The sequence below is a fragment of the Peromyscus californicus genome, unplaced genomic scaffold (genome assembly GCF_007827085.1).
Source record: "Peromyscus californicus insignis strain IS unplaced genomic scaffold, ASM782708v3 Scaffold_1__1_contigs__length_55948999, whole genome shotgun sequence".
Lineage (NCBI taxonomy): Eukaryota > Metazoa > Chordata > Mammalia > Rodentia > Cricetidae > Peromyscus > Peromyscus californicus.
The window spans coordinates 35,494,278-35,511,338 of record NW_026294492.1 but is presented as its reverse complement, the minus strand read 5'-3'; the positions used below and the strand labels follow the sequence as shown (position 1 = coordinate 35,511,338).

Sequence of the window (17,061 nt, the reverse complement as noted above, 5' to 3'; positions counted from 1 at the left end):
TTCCTCTCAGCTGCCAGGCTCTGGGCGGTCGCTCAATGCGGGCCCAAAAAGAGCCCAAAGGTTGGGACACAAAAACAGACACTTCGTCTTTTCTTCCCCGACCCCTTTCTCTTGTAAGGGAAGGATTATAGGCTGAAAGGTGGGAGGGAGAAGGGGCAGGAGGAGGAAGCGGGGGGAGGAAGGAATGAAAAAGGGGAGGAGAGTGGGTATTGTGCCGCGTGTGGGGGGGAGAATTCCTACGGGTGGGTTTCCGAATATTGTGTTCAACTTTTTGAAAGCAGCTCGTGACCCCGAAACTGCATCCCCCGGAGCCGGGGACCCAGGCGCCAGGCGGGCGGGTGAACCCGGCCAGTCCCTCCCAATCCCCGCAACCCCCCGCCTCCGAGTTGGGGGGGAACCCAGGCCTGGAGGGAGGTTGGGCAGGTGCCGCGGGCTGTGCCGAAAGCGCTGAAATCGAAAACCCTCGCCACTCGGGAAGAATTGAGGCAAAAGGATTGCAGACTCTGCTCGGGAACAGCCCTGCACTCCAGCCACTGCCTGGTCGCTCGTGGGCCCGCTGGGCTCGGCAGTTCGGTGGCGGCCGCGCCTTTTCGAGCGCTCAGCCGGGTGGAGGGCGCAGGCAAGGCGCACAGTTCTGAGTGCGCCCCTACCCGGTCCGGGCCTGCTGCAGCCCCGACTGTCGGAGAGCCTCTCCGCAGAAGAGGGTTGTGCGCAGCCCTCTGAGCCCACCTCCTGGCCACACTGCCGCCAGCGCTTCTCCGGCTCAGGCCGGAAGCAATACGCTGCTTCCAAAGCCGGTAAGTTGAGAGTCCTGAGAGCTGGGCAGGGAGGCGGGGCGGATGGTCCCGGATGCTTATTGCAGGTCTGGATCCCCCCTGGTGATCCGTGGGGTCTTGACCTAAAAGGTTTGGGTGTGCGCATTTTTGGGGGGGATTGCTGTGGACCTCTGGAGTTTTTCCAAATTCTCATGCACTGAGCTCTGGGGAGAGGGGCCGGTGCAAAGGACCCAGGCCGGTGCAAAGGACCCAGGCTGCCTTCTTCGCTAGTCTGGTGTGGGAAGAACCCAGGGCACTTTCCAGAGTAAGTGGTACTCTGAGGATCTCCTGCATCCCAATACTCTCAGAGCCGCAAGACCGGGGTGAATTAGCCGGTGCCGGTAGGGCCTCTAGATCTCTCTTTCTTTCTGGCCTCCGAGACTCAAGGATCTGGGACTTGGCGGATCTATGGCTTTGGTACCCACAGAGGTCACCTGCACACACAAAATTGCCATCACCTTCAACCCTGGCCTACCGAATCTTTGATTCAGAGTTCAGTTGGTGCGGGGAGAAATGGGGGCATTTGAACAGTGGAATGTTCTATGGTGCTCTGCCAGGCACTTATTTACAATGTCAGCTCCAACCACAGCGCTGAGAAAGGCTCAGGGGACTTTGCAGGAGCCCCACTCCCTCCTTGTTTGGTATGCCAAGGGTTCCGCAGGTCTGCGGGAGAGATTGCCCCAGAAGGCCCGGGACAGCTACACCCAGTTCTCCTTGCTTAATCCGGAACTGCCGACCCAAATGGTCAGGAAGGTTGGTCCTGAAGGGGCAACGCCTCTTCCGGGCTGTAGGACGTTGGAAGATGGAGATTGCTGGGCAGCGGGTGGTCTGGGCCTCCCCGCAAGCTGCCAACGAAGGAGCTTGGCGCAGGCCGCCAGGGAGGGCGCAGGGGAGCGCAGTCCTCGGGCGGGGAGGCCTCGAAGCCCTTGAAGGACCCCCGATTACTTTCCTTTGAACAACAATAACAACAACAACAACTGCTCCCCCCCCTTCCCAGCTCCCTCCCTTCCTTAGCCTCCGGGGACCCGGGTTTCAAGCAATTGTGGCTCAGGACAGTAAACACAGCTCAGTTGCCGCAACTTTCCTGGTGCATAAAAGTTCCCGGCGTGAGGGGAAATTTGAATATTTGATCAGCCCCTTTGAGTGACCCTCATTAGCCTGGCGCCCTGCTAAGGCCCCAGCATTGCAAGAAAGCTGCTGGGCCCGGCATTTGTACGCCTTGTTAACGCTGCTTAATGAAGCCGCCCCGACGGCTCAAAGGCGGCCTCTGGGGCCGGCAGCGCGCACCTCTCGGCACCCCGCTCCGCCTAATGAGCCCCGCCGCCCGCTAAAGGCCCTTCCACCCCCCACATCCTCAAACAAGAGAGGTTTGGCTCTGTCTAGGACCTGAACACCTCCCACCGCCAGGCCCTGGAGGGTGGGCACAAACCCAGTCTAGCTGGCTGCACAGTGATCTAGCCCCAGGAGAAAGGAGCTAGACACTCGGGGGACGAGAACTACAAATGGTTATGTGTCCGGGGAAGTAAGGAGGTGGATTTTTACAGCTTTTGGATCTAGCACATCCCTGTCTACCTCGAACTTTTCCCCATAGGGCCAGCTGTAAATCAATTAGCCACCCCAGTTCCTTAAAAGTACATCTGGACCAGTGTTGGCGTGTCAGAAGGAGGGATTCACAGGGGAGGGTCAGCTATCCACCTCCCTTCCTCAAATTCCTTTGGTCTCATTTCCCCAGGAGGCCTCACACTTCTTCCCACCAATCTCCTGACAACTGGAACCCTGGGCCTGCATTTGAGAAAGGGTGGGCAGGGTCAGCTCCCCAAACCGACACTGTTGGCACCACCACGGAGCCCAAACAGAGACATGATGTAACCTGTCGGCACTGATGTAACCTGGACACCACAGCCTGACTTGACGGTTCACACTGTCCCTCTTCTAATCTCTCTTCAATCATGTTTCTAGCCCTGGAGAGGCCTGAAGAAGGCACCCCAGGCAAGGCCACTCTCCTTGGGCACGACTGGGCCCAATACAAACCTGGAGGAGAAAAGAGGGAGAATTCTGGAAGAAAGGGGGTGGACACAGCCATCCGCTATGACAATCATCTGCTTCTCTTCTTGGGCCAAGGGGCATGATTGAGTAGTCAATATAAGCAATCTTTAGAAATTGTACTTCACTCCTCGGAAAGAATTGACTTTTCCCCTGACCCCTCTTTCCTCCATCGTCCTTTCCCCGGGACATTTGGAACTCAGAGTCCCCTCCCACTCCTTTCTTGTGCACCTAGCTCTTGGGTCTTTATTAAACAGGGTTTAGAAGCAGGGAACGCTCAGTTCTCCACTCGGGACCTTCTGGACTCTCTAGTCTCCATATGATCACAAACCCTCCCCTTCCATTGAGCAGGCCGAGACTGCTGACCCCAGGTCCTCATTCAAGGCCAGTTTTCAAGGACTGCTGAAGGCCAGTGTAGGTCCTGGGGTAGCAGAGCCTCAGAGTCTATCTGACCGGCCCCTCCTCTCTTCCCTCCTTCCATTCAGCTCCACTCCCGTGCCCAGCCCCTTTTCCATTCCACGACCCCCTAAACCAAACCCGGGCAGACATTCTAGGATCATCTCTGAGCTGGGCAAAGGTAGTGCCCAGGTCATGATCCATTCAAAGGGCAAAAGCAGGGGCGGGTGCTCTTGGAGTGAAGAGAGACCTAAACCGGAGGGTGGAATTCAGCTCGCGGCCCCACCGGCTGCTCAGGGGAGGAGGCGAAAGGAGGGGGCTGTGAGTCCATGGGCATTGGGTCGGGGCAGCAGGGACCTCAGGCGTCGGTGTGGGGGGCTAGATCCGGAGGAGAGGGGAGGGGTGGCGGGGGTCGGAGGAGCACGCGGGGCGGAGGGGTGTGGGGCTCTTTAAGAGCCACACGGGCAGCTAGCAGGAGAGGCGTGCGGCCCTGTGCTGGTAGCGCACTGACCCCGAAGGGGATTTAGCGCGAAGGGAGCGGCCGGGCTCTGGGGGCTTTGTCCCGGGGCGCCCAGAGAGGCCGAGACACAAGAATAAGAAGCGGCTGCTGCATGAAAGGCAGCGAGGAGCGGCGGCGCTGCTGCTCTTGACTTCTGAGCAGGGCTTAGAAGGCCTGCCCCGGCTTAAGCTGAACTGAGGGTGCTGAGCTCTGAGCGCCGAGTTCACGGGCTCAGAGTCCCTGGCCTCTGAGCTGAGGAGGTATGGGGCTGGGGACGGACGCCGAGTCCTGGGTCTTGTAGCAAAGCCCCCTCTTGGATCTTAACCGCCTTGCAACCCTAGCGCAGGGCTGTGAGCCTAACCTGCCTAGCCTAGCCTAGCCAAAGAAATTTATTTTCCCAACTTGGCTTTTTGTTTTTGTGTGTCCACCTGGAGCAGATCCGGAGCTGGCCGACCCCAGACTGATTCTCAACAGGTGGCTGGGTAAGTCTGTTTAAAGAATTCTGTGTAAATCATCAGCTCCTCCCCGACCCCTTCCCTTTCCCCTCCCTCTTTCCCCCTAGGCGGGTCCGAGTTCGCCGGGCTCCTCCCGCCAATGGTGGAGGGGGTGGGTGGGGTACTAGCGCCCTACCATGGGAGGGGGTTCTGGCTCTCAGTTCCTGGTAGTAGACCCCTCGTGAAGTTCAACCCAGTACTCGGGAGTCCCAGTCATCGACCATCACCCTCATCTCTCATCTCCTTGCACTGAGCCCCTGCGCCCCAAGAGGGGGAAAGAGGGAGAGCGGGCGGCAGACTCTCAGGAGCAGAACTCGCAGGAAGGGGGTCGAGGGATCCCTTGACCAGCGGTCTCGGTGTAGGGGTTACAGCGGAAAATGAGCTCTTCATCCTCTTTGTGAGAGATGCCAGAGCCTGCCTGGAGGGATGCGCGCCGGCCGCACAAAGCCGTGCAGATGAGCGGTTTTGCAAGCAAGGGGACCGGAGGGGTGGGGGAGGAGGAAGAAGAGGCCAAAAGAGGGAGGGAGGAGAACCGAAGAAAGGCAAAGGCAGGAGATTCAGGGCGTCCGAGAGAAAAGTCCGAAAATATGTCCTTAGTGCGCGCCTGGAGCAGACGCGCGCTCGGGGGCGCACAATTCTCTCTCTCTCTCTCTCTCTCTCTCTCTCTCTCTCTCTCTCTCTCTCTCTCTCTCTCTCTCTCTCTCTCTCTCTCTCTCTCTCTCTCTCTCTCTCTCCCTCCTCTCCCTCTCCCCACATAGGGAGCCCCCACACTCCGTTGGCCGTGCGGGCCCATCGCACACACGGCGGCGAAGCCACCTTACCCCACACCCCACACTTCACCCCGCCGGCCCAAAAATTGACCACCCGCGCCCGAGTCGGGGGAGCCAGGAGGATCCCCCAGGGTAGGGGAGCAGGGGGGATCTTACCTGCCGTAAGGTAAGAGAAGCCGGGAGCGTGTAGTAGCGGCGGATAAATATTCATTAGGAAGTGTAAGTCCTTTCAAAGGGCTCTGCGCGCGCGCTCTCGCTCCTATCTCTTTCTCTCCCTCCCTCTGTCCTCCAGGAAGGCTCTCCCCTCCGCGAGCTATCTCACACCCCCCCCCCCTTCCTGCGAAATACCGGGTGGATCCTAGGCTAGCTAACCTGTTGGGAAGTGTGAACTGCGGCAGCGCCTCTACAGCTAGCTGTTTGCTTTCGCTCTTGGGGCGCGCGTTCTCTCCCCCCCCCAATCCTCTCCCCTCCCTCCTTTCGCCCAGCCCCTCACCCCTCCTAAATTACTACATCATTAGCTTTATTGGGGGGGGGGGAGTAACGGAGCAGCCAGACGCACCTCTCCATAGAAGGGTGAATAATTGGTGCCCTGCGATGCAACCCCAACTCCTTCTCCACATCATTCTCACCCATCTGCACATCTTCACCCGGTCTTGCTTATTTTCTTCCCCCCTTTCCATTTCCACCTCCATCCTGTGTCAACCCATCTCCCCCACCAGCCCTCCCGCCCCGCTGCTGCCGCCAGTCCAGATCACAGATTGGGTCGGGAGTGAGATGGCAAGGCAGTAGGTCCGAAGGTCCTGTGTGTCAAAGTTAGAACTCCTCCCTGAAGTGGATATGGGGTGGTTATGAAGATCTCCTTTTCCCACGTAGGGTTTCCCTCCTGACCCTGCAAAGGTACGAAATAGCTTGGACCTTTGAGTCAGATCTTTAGAGTAAGCATTAAGAACTTCAGCCTTACAGATCTCAGGGCGGGGGTGGGGGCAGAGGCTGGCCCTTTCACTGGGCCAGCCAAGCCGCTTTGGGGTGGGGTGGGGATAAGTGGGTTCACTCAGTGCGAACGCGTAGGCAACATTCCCAGGCCGACAGTCGGACTGATATTCGTCCTTTAGGAATACACTACCTGAAGTTAGTCGCAAGTCAGCTTCAATCACGGAAAAATCACGTCTAGAAGATTCCATGAAGCCGCTTCCAATCGCACGAGAACACGTGCGCAACACCCTTCAAGGTGCACGCCCCATGCCTGCTCTCTCGCGGGAGGATGAGAGCACCAGCTGGCCAGGCCCTAGACGTGAAGTAGGCGGAGGAATACATCGCCTATGGTTGTTTAGTGATCACTGCTTTCAGTACTCTGGCCTCTGCTTTTCAGGCCCTCAGGTCCCTCTAGGGACCTTAAAAAAGTGGCTTGGTCCCTAAGTGCCTAGGGGGAGAAAGTGACTCCAGCTCTGGCCCTCCTGCTGGGCGCTTAGAGTTGGGGTGTGGGCTAGAGGAGGAGCCGAGGGGGCGGGCCCTCATAGTTTGTAGTTCTAAGTGCTGCAGCTGCTCCACGGATGCTATGAAGGAGGGTCTCCTCACTCTTAGAGAGCTCGCTTGGAAGCTCCCTGACATTGACCACTGAGCCTCTGTTTTCTCCAGAGCCCCAGGGCGTCACGGGGCGAACGTGGCTAGGATGCCGGGCGGCTAAAGTCTAAAGTCGAAAGACTTCACTCTGCCTTTCCTTTTTTTGGCTGTTCGGAGCTACTGTCTACCAGGGGGAGGTTCTAGAGGCTGGTCGCACCTTTCCTGAATCCATGCTGTGGGATGGCAGAGGGTCGCTCCTGCTTGAAAAAGGTCACTACTCATTAGGATAGATGAAGGTGCGGGGGCGGGGGGGGGGGGAGCGTAGGGTACCCGGAACTGGGAAACTTACCAACCTTTACAGCCCACCCAAAGTCGGCAACCTACCCTTACACACACATCCTCTCACCAACACAGATCTCTGGGATCACGCCCTCAACTGGTATTCACAGAAGGTGTTTGCACTGCAATTGTGCCAGAACACTCTTAAGGAGGATTAAGGAGCCCTAGCAACAGAGCTGGAGGAATAAAGTGTCCACATGCATGGGTCGAATGCATGGGTACACACCCAGTTGTCCAGATGCAGACAAAGCTGCAGTGCCCACATGAAGACAGACACACAGGCACCCATGTGCAGGAAGCCAAGGAGAGTAGGCTCAACTGGAATGCAGTACTTCCTGCAGGAGGTATGTTGTCCGTGGAGGAAGAAACTTTGCCGAATCTTCTGGAAGTAAAGTTTCAGGCCACGTTCTGAAGAAAGAGCCAAGGAATCATCTACCCAGAGCCTGCCTTTGGACTCTCCTACCTGCTCTGTTGGAGACACCCAGAAGAGGGCAATACAGGAAAGATTCCTTTTGACTCAGTTATTTCTCTTGGTTGGTGTCTTTTTCATCCTCTGCCTGGGAGATTGTGCTCCAGAGTAGGGCTTGAGTACCCAGCACAGACAGCCTTCGCCAGGTGATAGGGGAGTCTCAATTTCCAATGGGAACATTCAGTTCTAAAGAAGCTTCCAGATGTGGAAAGGCCTTTCGTTTTTTCTTTTTCTCTTCTGAGATCTGAAGAGAACAGTAGCTCTCCCCAACCCCAAGGGTATCAACTATCTGCAAGGAATGTGCTAGTGCAAGCTAAATTCTTTATTTAACTAAGATTCTTTTGTAGAATATTGAGAAGTTTTCAACCATGGCTCCTCTATTCTAGGCAGAGATTGAGGTCCTGGCCTGGCTGTGAGTCTACCAACAGGGTTTCCCACAGTGGTTTGGGGGCTAGATTTAATAAGTGTGCAAACTTCTTTTTACTGTCACCTCCTTTGCCTGCCCTGGACCATACTGCCCCAGTTCCCGATAGAAGAGTCAGAGACTGTTCCAAGCAATGGTGCCCTTCCCCACATCGCCTTTTCCAACTTGCTCTCTCCAGCTCATTTTCTGAGCCTCCCTCTTTGAAAGTAGTAGGAGTGAAGTCTTGGACCATTTCTTGAAAAGGATGGCAAGGAAGAGGGAGGAAGGGAAGGAGGAAAAGGGGTGGTAGGGGGTGCTAGCTCCTAGGCCAACAAGCCCAGGAACTGCTCTCTAAGGGGCAAAAGAGAGCTGCTGTCGTAAAGAGGAAATGACCCCCAAACACTGTTGCAGGGCACACTGCAACAGATGTAACCGTCCCCTGAAGTGCCCGAGGGGTGTGACTAGAGAAGGTTTTCTGCCCTTTGGGGAGCAGTTCTTTTCACTTTTCCGAGACACACTTAGTTCCTGGCCACATTAGTGAATTTGTTCTTGTTTGCGTCTTGAACAATAAATTGTGAAAATCGCCCCTAGAGTCCATGTAATCTTCCTCTTCATCGGCAGGGCAGTTGCTGCCAAAGCTTTTTTCTCCAGTCGGGTTTTTTTTTCCCCCCTCACGCCCAAATTTGAATCACCTGCTGATGCACCTCAGGAAGAGGCTGCGATCAAAAGAGTGAACTGAATAAGGAGGCATCCCCCTCAGAGCCAAAGTGTAACTCTCCTTCCTTCTTCTAGCTAAGATTCGGAACACAAAGAAATGAACTGGTTGCCTTTGAACATTCTCTACCTCTTTGGGTAGTTTAGAGCCTTCCTCACAACGCATCCCAGCGCTTGAGAATTGGAAATGTTTGCTCTGACTCTTCCGTCTCACAATAATTTTCTAACTGAAAAAATGTGTTTATGTGGGTTTAGGTGGAAGACTGGAACAGTCACCTCTCAAGCAAAGATCTGTATTCTCACAACCCCGAAGGCTCCACATACTTCACTGGACATAATTTATTTTTCTTTCTTACCCTTGTGCCTTCTGTCACAGAACTAGGAGCAAAACTTGGGAGGTTTGTGACCTTTTGCTAGCACCCACAGTTGTTAGGTTTGTGTTGTGCAGTGATAACCTGTCTCACACAGGTCAATGCATATATGTGTATGCATGTATGCGTTCCTATTGGGTTGCCCACACTTTCTCAACACACTCGTGCTGCCTAGATGAAGCAAACTATTTCCGCTGCCCAAGGCAAAGGGCTAACCGCCCTTGTGGGTCTAGAGTTGGCATAGGATATTACCGGGGTGTGTGTGATAGGGCAGTCATTACCTTCAACAATAAATTAAAATAACCAGATACCCCTTTAATCCTTTCCACAACAGTGTCAACGCTCTGGAGACGGCGGCGTCTCACCTCCCAAGGTGTCTTCACTCCCAGAGGGCCGGGGCTCCGCCGCAGCCCGACACTGGGCTCGCGCTTAGAGAGGAGGTACTCCGACGGAAAAAAAATCCCATACATTTTTAACTACAGTGATTACTAAATTAATAGCAGGCACCAAGACAGATGTCAAAACGTCTTGAAAATGTTTATCTGTGAATAATTGAGAAGGTAGTGGGACGCATTATCTGATTGTGTAATGAAATATGTATGAGGAACAGCTGTTTGCAACAGCCCCGTCCCGCTGCCGCCTTAGCCAGGGCCCGTCTCTGGCAGGCTGGAGTGAAGTTGCTCGCCCACTTTCTTCCACCTGGGAGTTCACTCGCCTCTTCCCTGGCTGCTCTGCACCGCTGTGGCTATTTAGCGAACCCCAGAGTCGCCTGGTTCTCTGATGGAGGGTATCTACACCGTTTCCCCTCAGCCTTGGTCGGTTAGTGTTCGTGGAGGGGTGCGGCGGCTTCTCTTGTCTGCTGCTCTGGCCATCGCGCCTTCCGGCCCGGCTGCCCGCTGGGTCTCCATGGATGCAGGAGTGCGGACGATGGAACGGCGGCAGCGGCCGGCCGCCGTGGCCCGGAGTCCCCGGAGCACCTGGCGTCGTGGGCTGGTGGAGCTGCGCGACCGGGTCAGAGTAAAGGCCCAGGAGCCCCGCGACTCAGCGGGGCGGGTCTGGGGTCACTGCGGGGTGACGGGGCTGGGGATCTGGCTTTGTTTCCCTCTCTAGTCACACTGCACACTTCCTTCCAGCCCCCAGCCAGCCTCCAAGACGCTGAGCCCTGGTCCTGTTTGTTTTTCCAGCCCCGAGCCCTCCACCCAGACGCACAAATAGCCCTCGAGGCTGCCCCAGGCCGTGGCCCAGCTCAGGCCGCAGTCCAGCCTCCGCCTCGCCACGAGTTCTGGCCCCGCAGGAAGCAGAGGGGACAGGAGGGCTTCAGGGTCTTCCTGGAGCCAGAGGGCACAAGGGACATCGGGGAGGGGGAGGGGGGGCGGGAACAGTTCAGGGCTTCAGCGGGCTGTGAAGGCCCAAGATCTGGGCTCAGAGGGGCGCATGTGACTTGAGTGGCGGCTTCTGGGCCTCGGACGTGGCCAAAGAGTGGGGATAACGGTGGAGCTAACCGAAGGACTCCATGTAGGACCCCATCAAGCTTGGGCCTTGAACGCCACGTCAGTCATACCTACAAAACCAATGGCCCTTTGTGGGTCTGCTGTCCCCCCCTCACCTCTTGCAGGATACCTCGCGAGGCAGTGGAGCCGTGTCCCCGGTGTCGCGCTGCCTGTCTCCCCCAGCCGGATCACAGGCCTGCCTGCGGTGTCCACTTGGATAGTCTCCCTGGCCCTTGGCCTATCCCATCCTCGGGAGCCCAGTGTCTCCTCCCTGGTGCTCCAGAAGCCTTACCCCTCACCCTCTAACCGCGATGGCCCTACCAGAACCACCACTCCAGACCGCTCGCGGAACCAGGGTCCAGCTTTGTGCGCCGCGGCGGCATCCCAACGCCCAGCGTCGTCTCAGGCTCTCTCTGCGGACTCGCAGTAGAGACGCGCTCGGGCGTTATTTCTCAAGCATCGCCCATTTTACCTAATCCCTTATGTTTTTATTTTAATCCTACACATTACAGTTAATCTGTAATGATACCGCTTCGGATGAACCTGTTGCATCCGAGGCACTGCAATTTGTAACCTTGGAAACTGTTTTAAATAAAGATTATAACAGTGGTGTCAACTGTGTTTATTCTCTGCGCAGGGGGGCTGCCTAGAGGATTCCGCAGCTCCTCGGCCACCACGACGGAGTTTCCTAAGAAGGGAGAAAAGAGCAGAGGGATCCCAGGGGCGCAGGAGCGGCCTGAGGAAGCTCGAGCGGCTCCACTCCCACGCCTCGGTATCTTTGGAATTCTGGGGAGAGTGGAAGGGCTTACAAACTGCACAAAACTCGGCGAACTTGAGCCTCTGTGTATCCCGATTTTGCATTCAACCGGGCCCTGCGCACTCGGAATTCTGAAGCGGCCAAGGGTAGAGAAGGGGCGTGCTGCAGCTCCTGGTTTCTTCTGTTAAACAAGCCCGCAGCCGCAGCAACAACAACAAAAACTGCGGCCACGGGGAAGCAAACTCAAACATAATGCCTTTTATTTATCTGTTGCTTTTATATCATTAAAATATTTTTGGTTACGTTGTATAAAACAGCATCCACTCTGATTATCACCTGCCATATCGGCTGTATTCAGCACAGCAAAATTAACAATTAAGGGGAAAAGAATCACATCTTATATATTGTATCTGTCAAGATATGTTACAATTTCCATTAACAAAAAAAAATTATTCTTGTTGAAGAAGCTATGAAGTATATCTTTCATGAGCTCTTTATTAATAATCATGGTTGTCAAAAAGAATTAGATATGCACAGATTGTAGCTGCAAAGGAAATATTAGATGCATAGAATAAAATGTACAGTGGGATTGAGGCATAACTATTTTTCCTTTTAAAATAAAATTTTTACTGAGATAAAAAAAAACCTGAGCTATTAAGCTTCCTTAAAAGATGCTTTGTTGGTTTAATTATACTGTAGTTATTTTATAAATATGTTTCAAAGGAAGCTTGCCATATTGCATGTCAATGAGGGCTGTAAAGAAAAGCTCGCAAAAGCTAATGCATACCAAATACCAAATTTTAGTCATTAGCATTCCTATTTATTACAAACTAAAGGAACCTATTAGCAGATGAGAATTTCTATTTAGCTAGCATTACAATGTTTGGCCATTAAAATAAAAAGGGCAAAGTATATACATTATTTTTTTCCCCTTGAGACTATACATTCTGTTTGCCTAGAAGCTCACGGGGGAGACTGGGAGATATTTCTGATTGGGGAACAGGATTCTACAGTGGGAATAGGCCAGAGGCCCCACAACCCCTATTTTTGGTTATGGAGCTTAATGCTATTCATTTGGAGCTAGAGCAGTGCAGGGCTAAAACCTTGCATCACGCTGAGATCTGCGTAGTAACCACAGCCCTTGAGGGGTCTTTTGTCTTTAATTTGTGTCATGAGCATATGCAAATCATTAATTGTTTCTCCTCCGGGTGAGAGAATGGGTAGTAATGGGAATACTGCTTTTGTTTGGGTATTGAACTTTCCTTCCGTGATCCCTGGACTTCAGTACTTCTCTCCACGCAGATTTCCTTGGGAGGAAATCCCACTGCTTCTGCTGCGTAATAATTCTAGAAATGCTCACTTACAGATTTGTGCCATTTCAAAAAAAAAGTGTTTGAGCATGCACATGCATGGTAGTTGTGCTCTCTGGAAGGACGTGGGGGGGGGTTACATGTGTTTTTGAACAGCTATCTGAAGAGAAAAATCTTTCCAACCATTCTTGTTTTTAAAACTACAAAGATCATTCTCTTAAAATTGAGGCAATTTTTTTTTTAATCTCCTGATTGGGCAGGAAAATAAGTACATTTTACAAAACTGAAATGAAATATTCAAAAATAACAAGAAAGGGCTATTTTGAATTTGGTTAGGTGAAGTTTTTGTTTTTGTTTGTTTGTTTGTTTCTGTTTTTACGTAAACACAGTAAGAGTTGTCCAAGCTTTTTAAATGCCGCAGTTATCAAGGGAGGTAAATCATGGTTTCCTCTGGATTACAATTCAACTTGGGCACAAGTCTTTTGCTTGCCTCGGAGACTCATTCCATTGAAAAGAGTGAGAATTTGCAGTAAAGACATTTCTCTGAAAAACAACAGGTATCAGAAGGAAGGGAGGGAATTCCCAGTCCTTGATTTAAAAAGGAAGAATGGAAGAGAGGAACATTATCAAAAGCCACCATTATTTTTGGTCAACCTCTTACAACACCTTTGTTTTCCACAGAGAAACCAGCGGTGTGTGATTGGTGAGGTGGCCATGCTTCCCCTGTGACCACCTAAGCAGAGATAGAAGAGAGAGAGGCTACTTCCTACCCACACTTTCCCTACAGAAACAGTGAAGGTCGCTCACTGTTTTGAGGAACACTGGCTGCTGTCGATGCTGGGAGATCCCAACCAAGGGGAACTCTCTCTCGTCTCTACTCTGTTCTCTTTGCATGAGAAGTCAGCCCCTAAGTCTCTCAAGCCTACTTGATACAGAGGTTGTCGAGAGATGGCTTCAAATACCAAAGTGTAACATGGAGAGTGACACTTGACAGCAAAGGCCAGTTTGGCTAATTCAGCCCCCCCCTCCCACATACACCCAAGTTCACTTCCTGATTTCTCCCCTACTACAGAGTATACCCAAATAATCCAGATGGCTACCCATATGCTTCTCCCCCAACTGCATTTTCCTATTATACGCTGAATGTAAATATCACCAACAGCCGAGAAGACTGTTTTCCATATATTTAAACCCAAATGGCTTAAATCTCAGTGTGTGTGGAAGATAACCCAGTTTACAGTAGCCTTAAATCCCATTTCAAAGTCCTGACTAAGAGAGACCAGCTCAGTGATGAAGAGATAGCCTGGATTCTTTTTTCAGGGCACTGGCTTTTTATTTTATTATTTTTTCTTTGTAAAGAGGACATGAGTAGTGGAAGACAGCAGGTGTCCCGCTGGGAACAAACAGGAGTCTAATCTCAGATGGCTTCCGGGAAGAGGTGGGGTTTGAACCGGGCATTGAAGGTCCAGTCTGAATCTAAATGGTAAGGAGTACAGTTATTATGGTATCCAGTGAAGCTATAGCATCTCATCTGACCTAAGGTGGACAAATGAGTGCTTATGCAAACAACAGAGTAAATGAGCCCATGGTAAAACAAAAAACAAAACACACACACACACACACACACACACACACACACACACACACACACACAAACCTTATGAATTCCTCTGAACGTTTTGCCCTGGGATGGCCTGCCTGCTCTATCACTCTGACATTCCCTTAGTTCTCTCCAACTCTATAATGTCAGTGTTCTATTCCCCTCCCTGGAGGCCAACCAGAGAGGTCAGCATGAGGCTGCTGTTGATGTCTGGGGCTGACAAATTCCGTTTGCTGGTATCATCTGGTGAGTGTGTGTTCTTGTTCTGAGACCTCTAAGGATGGACATTGCCACCGTCACTGCCCCGTGCCCATCCTTGCAAGAGTGAGGGCATACTTCAAATTCTAATTTTGCGTTTTGAACACCCTTCCTCATACGGCACCAGTTTACCCTCTCAGAAGGCAAAGTGCCTAATGGGTTAGGTTTGTAGGAAAGGAACCCGCTCTGCTGGACACGGCCTCTGGATGAGACTCAAGGAAAGCTGGGCCAGTGACTGAGTGTAGATAGAGGTTCGAACTCAAAGTAGCTCTGCCTTTTCTCACCTGAGAGACAGAGATGATGCTGGACAATTCTTGTCTGTTTTGGTTCCTTAAGCATTAAAAACCATTATGAAGATAGATTATTTATTTATTTCTCTATCTATCTGTAGATGTAATTCTAAACGGTCTTATTAAATAAGAAACACAGAGTCAAATGCAGAGTTAAAAGTCCAGAGATCAGAGAGCAGTAGCCAAGAGCTAAGACCACCTTCTTACCACTCCAGATTATTCATTTCTCTATCTATTTATTTATTTATTTTTACCTAGCTCTTGTCGCCAGCAATGGCAGCAAGATTTGGGTGATATTAACCAATTATGAACATTTTTTCCCTCTTCTCGAAATAGATGCTCATTAGTTTGAACTCTAAGACATAAATTCACTCTGTGTGTATATACTTGTCATCCCCATGCCTCGGAGGTAGAAGCAGGAGGGTTAGCAGTTCAAGGTCAACCTTGGCTATATAGCAAGTTCAAGGCCAGCCTGGATTGCAGGGGACCATGTCTCAAAAAAAAAAAGAAAAAAGAAAAATACAAGTTGAAAAAGTGGAAGCAGAAAAATGAATAATCCTGGCACGATGTGACGTCTACACCTCCCCTGATTTCCCTTCAGAATGTGTTTATACGCTATAGTGGGTCTTTGAATCTGAGATAGGAACCCCACGCTGGGACACAGCAGGCATGGGCTCTTCAGAAAAGCATTTTACTTGAGTAAAGTGGGTCCCAGACTGTACAATGAATCCCTCCCTAAGCAGGGCATTTCATCTGTCATTCCTCTAGTAAGTATCACCTCCTGTTGATTATCACCCTCACCTCCAGAGACCTCTCTTCTCCCGTCTTCCCTCTCTACTCCCTCATTTTTCTCTTCTTACTAAACATGCCACTGTCCTTTCCCAAACTAAGCATGAGAGACAGCAAGTTGAGAGCAATCCAATTTCAATATTAAACAGACGTCTTTTGAGCTTCCAGGACTGAGGCAAAAGCCCTTCCATGGGAAGTACCTAATTCAACAGCAGGGTAATGAAGGCCTCTACATGGATTGTGAAAGAGAAATGCCCCCAGCCACTCCTCCAGGTACCAACCCTCAGAGTTCATCCAGGAGAAGCCGATTTCCCAGGAGCCCGTCTGTTCCTGGTTGTAAACTGTGTTCAGAGGACACGGTCAGAATGTAGACTGTAACAGTGTGAGGAGAAAAGTCCATCCATCGCCACATTCAGGGACAGCGTCCAGGAAGGGCTCTATTCCAAAGCATTGCTCCGATGCTTGCCTAACTGACCTCAATTTATGTGGGCATTGACCAGGCATGTATGTGTGTGTGCAGAACATTTACAAGGTTAGCTAATTTAGGCTAGTCTGGGAGTCTTAGTACAAAGGAGGAAGTAAGTATTGGATGACCTTGTGTGTGGGTGTTGAGGGGAGGGAGGAGTCTCCAGAGATTAGGAAATGGAGAGAGGCTGTGATTTCATTTCAATGACTCTCCTATTTCCCTGGAGAGTTGTTCTGAGTCCACGATCTTCTTTCTCTCCCATTTCTTTGCAGTGATCTGTGGAGAAGCACCGAGCTGAGGAGGCGGGGAGGAACATGGGGGCCCAAGCAGAATTCTGAAGGAAGTCTGCTCCCAGCTTCCAGAAATCCCAAGTCACATGAGAACAAAGTATTGACCAATCGCCAGGAATGACACAGAAACTGATGCCATCACTCAATTCCTTTTTCTGTATGAGGGATGAAAACACTGGGTCAATAGTGGTTGATGCTGAGACATCTCTTGATATGAGAACTGCATTCCTGAGTCCCACCTGGTCCCTCCTTCAAGGGAAGCTAGATTAGAAGGGGGTGGGGCTCTTAGAATCTGCAAAAGCAGCATGCTGGGCAGAAGAAGCCAGAAAACGTGCCTCAGAGGCAGCTAGTCTGTCCACACACAAAAGGAAGGCACCCACGGGACTGAAGGGGCTATTACGTCTTGTCCCCCAGTCACAGCCCCAGTGTCCTCAGAAGGTCTCCAGCCCTCTGCAGCAATCTAGACATGTGTCAGGATGGTTGAAAAACCCATTCTATCAAGTTTAACAACTTTCTGGTGTAACTTCTGAGAGGCCTGATTGCTTATTCATGCGGAAGCAAGACGCCCAGTTCATTTTGCCTGGTTTTGGTACTCTTTGTTGGTTTGGGGAGTGCTATGGTAGCTGTAAATGGCTTCTCAAGTGACATTTGCTGACATTCAGTGAAGTACATTTATCAGCATTCACTAGCTCACCTCTACACATGCAATCCATTTTGTTTTGTTCTTTGTGGCAACCTCCTTCCCGACACCCGTGCCCTGAAAATGATAAATGGCAAGGTGGCGTATTTCTCAAGCTGCACTCAAATGTCACTGTGAAAAATCTTTAATGGACTAAGTGTAGCTTTTCACGTTACAACTTGTCAGGTACTGAGAAATTCTAGAGTTTCTCCTTAATCCACAAGTCATTGGAACCACATATCTGCAGGCAGAGACTAAT

General features: G+C 51.6%; 1 protein-coding gene across 1 annotated transcript; it reads left to right on the top strand.

Moving 5' to 3' along the window:
- The first annotated feature begins 35 nt into the window (after positions 1–35).
- LOC128116068 (uncharacterized) lies at positions 36–10,979 on the top strand. The gene is made up of 7 exons (XM_052747344.1): positions 36–60; positions 486–797; positions 4,191–4,235; positions 5,006–5,183; positions 6,130–6,245; positions 9,208–9,313; positions 9,684–10,979. The coding sequence occupies exons 1-7, from the start codon at positions 36–38 to the stop codon at positions 9,892–9,894; spliced, it is 993 nt and encodes a 330-aa protein (XP_052603304.1). The 3' UTR covers positions 9,895–10,979.
- Positions 10,980–17,061: the final 6,082 nt, after the last annotated feature.

Coding starts and splice junctions, on each gene's coding strand:
- LOC128116068 (XM_052747344.1), top strand. CDS start 36: ATGCGGGCCCAAAAAGAGCCCAAAG. Junction 798..4,190: donor ATACGCTGCTTCCAAAGCCG/GTAAGTTGAGAG, acceptor CACCTGGAGCAG/ATCCGGAGCTGGCCGACCCC. Junction 6,246..9,207: donor CGTGCGCAACACCCTTCAAG/GTGCACGCCCCA, acceptor TTTCCACAACAG/TGTCAACGCTCTGGAGACGG.